The sequence below is a fragment of the Saccostrea echinata genome, unplaced genomic scaffold (genome assembly GCF_033153115.1).
Source record: "Saccostrea echinata isolate AGI-Se365-2 ecotype Australia unplaced genomic scaffold, CSIRO_AGI_Sech_v1 ptg000029l, whole genome shotgun sequence".
NCBI classification, from domain to species: domain Eukaryota; kingdom Metazoa; phylum Mollusca; class Bivalvia; order Ostreida; family Ostreidae; genus Saccostrea; species Saccostrea echinata.
The window spans coordinates 23,727,398-23,733,397 of record NW_026889778.1 but is presented as its reverse complement, the minus strand read 5'-3'; the positions used below and the strand labels follow the sequence as shown (position 1 = coordinate 23,733,397).

Below are 6,000 nucleotides of genomic sequence, written 5' to 3'. Positions count from 1 at the left end.
AGCTTCGACACACCACGCTAAAATACATAATTATAATACTGAATGAATGGTTTTTGTTCATTGTTATGAACAGCTACAATTTTCATCGTTAACAATTTAAGTTTATGACATAACGACAAATGGCTAATAGGGACATGACCGGAAGTTGAACGTTGGAGAGTTTTTAAAAATCTTTTAATGGTACCAAAATGTAGAAATTTATATAAAAAAAACCATTTAATCACTTAAGTCTTTTTTTTTTTTTTTCATTATCATTTTAAAATTTTCTACATGTACACATTTGTTTACTATTCATACCTATCCCGGTAACTAAAAAAATAATGGGTAGCCTAGGGTGGGGCGGGTAGGAATTGGAGGGGGCTAAGAGACAATCATATTAGCTACATAATTACTATTCCCATAGTCCCGCCAGACTGCTTTACCTCTCCAGGTAGTTTTAATGTTGAAATCTGCTCACAACACACCTCGTAGCTTAGCAAAAGGCTTTCCTAACATAGTGAACAAAAAGACTTTCCAAACATTTTTTGCTAGTCTCTAGCTATTGCTATGTTCGGTGTTTTTTTTTTTTTTGTTTGTTTTTTTTTTTTGAGTTAGAATGCCATTGACCATTTGATAAATTGCAATATAAGCAACGAAAAATTATACAAGTACCGTTAGTCAAAGTTTCAGATTCCCTAAAATTAAATTCAAGCATTTTCATCACACAAAATACACCAACAAATATAACTACATGTACATTGTAGAAACATTAATGCAAACTTCAAGTTTAGGCCGCATATTGCAGCTTGTTTGTTGTATTTTGCACAAAAATGTAAGGATATAGTCATCAGGATATTAACTTTCTGTATCATATAACGTGCCGTTAACTATTCAATCTTATCAAATCTTGGTTCCTTAAAATAATTTTAGTCAAGTTATAAAACTCACGTCCAAAACTTCTAATGATCATTGCAATGACTTTCTATTGGGTCCGTGTGATATAACCACTATTGAAATAACGACCACAATTGAAATAACGACCATTATTGAAATAATTCTTTTTATAGTGGTTGAGAACTCATTTCAAACCCAACACCATTAACCACTATTGATATAATACCCACTCTTGAAATAAATGAAAGTACATTATGTTATCAACAAGGATAAGGGTAAGAAATGTGATCCAATGTGTCAATTATCTACGTGGTACACATTAATCTATATTGAAGAATAAAATTTCATGCTCCCCGATTTTCATTATCTTCATGAGATTCTTATATCAAGTTATTCATGTAGAAAAAGAAAGAGAACATTATATTTTTCAGTATTAGGTGTTATATTAAAAGTGGTTGCAATGTTGCAACCACTATGGATATAAAGCCCACAATTGAAATAATTCAATAGAAGGCGTGATTTCAATAGTGGTTGAAACATCGTGTTGTTTTTGAAATCCATTTCTCAACCACTATTGAAATAATTTCAGCATATGGCGTTATTTCAATAATGGTTGCAAACGTGAGTTGGTTTTGAAATGCATTTTCATAATGTATTGAAATATTTATTTTATTAGTGGGCGTTATTTCCATAGTGGTTGCAATATTTGTGCAATTTGTGCTAGGTTTTGCCGGAAGTATCAATATAAACATTATTATCGATTGCTTTCTGATGGCCCATGCTTAGCTGACTTGATCAAACACAGGCTTATAGACTGAATGATCCACCACCAATTCTTTGATCAAACTATAAAATGATAATGAATATAAAAATATTGTACATACTGGTATTTTTTAAAAGTGTCTATAATTAAAACTAAGATAAACTTTTTATTACATTACACATTTCAATTTTTAGAAAACAAAAACTGCTAAAATTTAAATGGACAGGTTTAAATTTGTATATATGAAAACTAGTTTCCGTCAAGACAAATTCAAGAAGAGTCCTCATTCTTCATTTCCAGCTTAATATTGTCCATTTTTCAAGAAATATGGTAAGGATATGTATCGTGGTTTGGAATTCTTGGATTGTGGCCATAATATTGCCTGATCATTTGTTGGTTGCGCAATTGATACATGTACATGCGCATAATGTAATTTTGGTTTTGCTCATGATAAGGTCCGTATAAAATATCCTTGGAAAATTCTCCATATTGATCCCTGTCGCCTGATTTCCTTCTAGATGCATTACTTCTTTTGTAAAAACATACTCCACATAAAACAATTATAAAGACAAGTAATGCTGCTACACAAGCAGATGCAATGATGCCTTCATAAGACATTGCTGGTGGTTGTGTTTGGACACGTTTCCATGAGTTATCGGTAACCACAGATAGAGACAGAATATTTGAGACATCTCCTTTGTTCCCGGACTCATCAACAGCACGGACTGCCAAATAGTAATTTACACCAACTTCCGGTATAGTTAGAGAAAAGAATTCGGTATTCCCAGGTTTTGACGGCGTTGGAACTTGTTCGGTCAAAGCACTGACTCTTTCTGGAGAGTTCAGCAAATCAGAGTAGGCTTTTGATAACAAAATCTGGTAAGAAGTAGCTATAAAAAAGAAACTTAAAGTTTGTATATTTAGAGAACTAAGGATTTTTTTCGATTATTGCGACTATTTTTATTTTGATAGAAGCAAGACAAAATGAAAATTAAAAATCCATATAATTCTTATATGCCAAAAACTTGTCAGACTCTTTGAGACTAATTAGGGAAAATTTAGAGGAAGTGTGATATTGTTTCCCTATATAATTCATGAGTAATATGTAATTCTTAAAACACTGATATTTAGATGTCCTAAAGTTGCCTGATAAATTCCAAAAAGTCCGCAATCGAAAAATTACATGCAACCCTATAATGTATTATAACCTGCTTTGCATCATACATTTTAAATATCAGACATGTCAGACAGTCGGAACACAAAAGATACATGAAAGCATTTTTTTAATGAGATAATCACAAAAAATATAGCCACTAAATTTCATTCCATCAATACGTTTCTATATATTTCTGATAAAATGAAATTACACAGTTTCATGGATACCTGATCCATACGTGACGTCATCCCCCACAGCGTCCCAGCTTACATTGTAAAGGTTTCCGTTTGAGGACACTAACTTTAGCGTTGTTATTCTGGCCGGTGAAATTTTGTCATCTCCTATATCCAATGTTGAATAATTCTGCACAGTGATGGAACCACCGGAAGTAACTCGTTTGAATCCAGCAACTGTTCTAGCCACCAGATCTGTTGGGGCTAAAATTGTTTCCATCAAGATAATTTTAAAAGTCGTGTAAATCATGTTAACATTAACAAACATATTCAATTTAAAAGGAGGTCATAACAAGGTAATTAGTAGATAAGAATACTTCTAAATAAATATATTTATCATAAATTATAGACACGATTTAAAAAAAGTGTTTATGATATTGGAAGCTGTATAAATAGTTTTATCTATATTAAGAATAATGGGTGTTAACACTACATTATAAATATATCATCCTTACGGACATTGTCCTGAGCAGCTCGTTTCCGTCGTTTCACTTTTGGAACAAGAATTTTTGCTTCGCCACTTTTTCCCGTCACAGAGACTTTAAGACTATGTCTGCCATCAGACTTTATTTGAGAAGGTAATATCACACCCGTATACAGACCATCACCTTGAATTATATCTTCACCTATAAAACATTACCAAGCTATGCTAGCAATCGATATCGATTTTTTAATTAACAAATAAAAATCAATGTTTCATATTAAAATGTACTTCAGCATGGCACATCCTTTATTTTTAGATATGTCTCTATGTTAGCACAAAATTTATGTTATTTGAATACCTCCATGTAACATTCACCAAAGATAGACAGTCTGGAACATGTTGTATACAAATATCAATTGTTTGCCTACCAAACCCATTATCAGAAAGATTAATTGTTGTCATGTGATCTTCCGAATCCTCAAGTAACATTTCCACGCTAGCTTCTAAAACTGGTGATGATCCTTTTTTTACAAGTGCAAAAAGAATAACAGGAGTATAAGGCGAGAAATCAAATGAATCTGTCGATGACCATGCAGTCGTAGTTATGACTTCCTCTGCTGGATTTCTGGGATATGAATTCGCCGTCAATGTAAGAACTAGTCCAATGTCAAAAGACGACGTAACATTTACCACATAATCGCCAACCTTGAAAATATGTTTTAAGTTTCTATACAAAGGTAATTGTATTCTAAAACTCAGATATGAATTTAAGGCCTTAAAATAAGTAGCTAAACGTACCTCGGCTAGTGCATCAATTTTTATGCGACAGGAATCATTGCATACACCGGATGTCCACATTCTATTACCAGGTCCTGACAAAAATAATGAAGTATAGTTCACTCCTGGACCCTGAAGCAATATCGTCGTGTCGCGTCCTATTGTGTCGTCAATAGAAATAATACTGGTGTAATTCCGATCTTTTGTGACATTCAGACTTTTACTCTCTATCTGGGGAGAAAATGAAATAATTGATTAAAACTTACACTGAGCTTCCTATATATGAATACTTTTAAAACTAATGAAATGGGAAAAAGAAATAACAGTAAGATAATTGATTGAAATATTATCACCTGGTGACATCAGAGGTTGGATTAGGTTGCATAGAGGTATAAGCCAATAACGTTATGAACATTTATTTCAGTCCCTTTAACACATGTGTAGGACATGGTATAGGTAGTTTTATAATTATTTAACATTTATCAGAGTTTTTATTGATCCCACACGGAATATTTTGTAAGTATCTACAGATAAACCAACAAATGACACCAGCAAACTTTGATCTGCATTGAAATATTTTAAGGTACATCATTTTCTAAACACATTCTGTTTTTGGTCCAATTGAATAAGAGGTTTTCCCTTCGTATCTTTTGTTAATCGTACTTTGAATTCACTGTTAATTTTATTTGTTTGTCCTTTGTGAACCGAAAAAAACCCCAACCAAAATAGAAGTGTAAAGGAAAACAAATTATGACTACAATTTCTTACTGATAATCGAGGTATGAAATTTTTATACTGACCTGATAAAGTTTATTCTCGTCATCAGAAGCGCATTCAGCAATATTTACAAAACTATCAATAAGAGCCGTCGATTGATCATATCCGGAATAAAAATGGCTTGAACCTCCACTATCCTTAGCCAGGGTTTCCATATTTTTGTCTGCGTTTCTACCAATTGCAATTGTTGTAACAATTACGTTTTCAGCTAGGATTTCATTTGCAACTTCTTTTATTCCTGGAGAATGTGTATTTTCACCATCAGTTACCAAAATGATTTCGCTGCCATTGATGTTTGTTCCCTGTGTCTTTAATACCTTGACATATCCAGGTAAATAGCAAAATAGAGTTAGCAACAAAATAAAAAGGATCTATATTATATTGAACATAAAAACGAACTGTATACATTTTGTCTGATTAAAAGGGTTTATTTTCTAAATATATCATTTTTTTTATAGAACTAGAAATTGCATTGTTCAAATAAGGATATCGTCCGACTATTGAAAATATGGAGATTTTTATTTTTTTAAGAGGCATATACAACAACCAGATGCTGATTATAGACCAGAGTTGAATTTTTTAGCTCTATAATCTGTTATCTAATTATAATGTGCAATAACATATGTCTGAAAATTCATTGTATGCATAGAAAAGAGCATACCTATGAATGATCATTTATTGACAATAAATTGCAAAGAAGCAAGGCGAATTTCAAGACGCAGATAATGCGCACTGTCTAATAGTCATATGGAAACATCGAACAATTTTCTTGACACATAAATCCGATCAGAAATGAACATTTTGAGAAATTACTTAATAATTTTTTTGTCCTAAAAAGTTATCGACGATGCAGTCTAGAAACTAATTCAATAACTTTATTTTAAATATGAGAATATAGCAAATGTGATTGGTTGAGTTATACATGATGATACTTTATTATACATGTAACTTAAGTAATTATGATATCGTTGATATCTAATGACTTATTATTTCCATA

At 32.0% G+C, this 6,000-nt stretch overlaps 1 protein-coding gene across 1 annotated transcript in view; it reads right to left on the bottom strand.

The window, feature by feature from the left end:
- Positions 1-1,942: 1,942 nt before the first annotated feature.
- LOC133195715 (calcium-activated chloride channel regulator 1-like) overlaps positions 1,943-6,000 on the bottom strand; it is a 46,541-nt gene continuing 42,483 nt past the window's right edge. Inside the window, exons 9-14 of the mRNA XM_061331642.1 lie at positions 5,027-5,320; positions 4,248-4,457; positions 3,878-4,154; positions 3,481-3,651; positions 3,020-3,229; positions 1,943-2,526 (exon numbers count right to left, since the gene is read on the bottom strand). Coding sequence (XP_061187626.1) covers positions 1,955-2,526; positions 3,020-3,229; positions 3,481-3,651; positions 3,878-4,154; positions 4,248-4,457; positions 5,027-5,320 — 1,734 coding nt within the window. The 3' untranslated portion in view covers positions 1,943-1,954. The remainder of the gene's footprint in view (positions 2,527-3,019; positions 3,230-3,480; positions 3,652-3,877; positions 4,155-4,247; positions 4,458-5,026; positions 5,321-6,000) is intronic.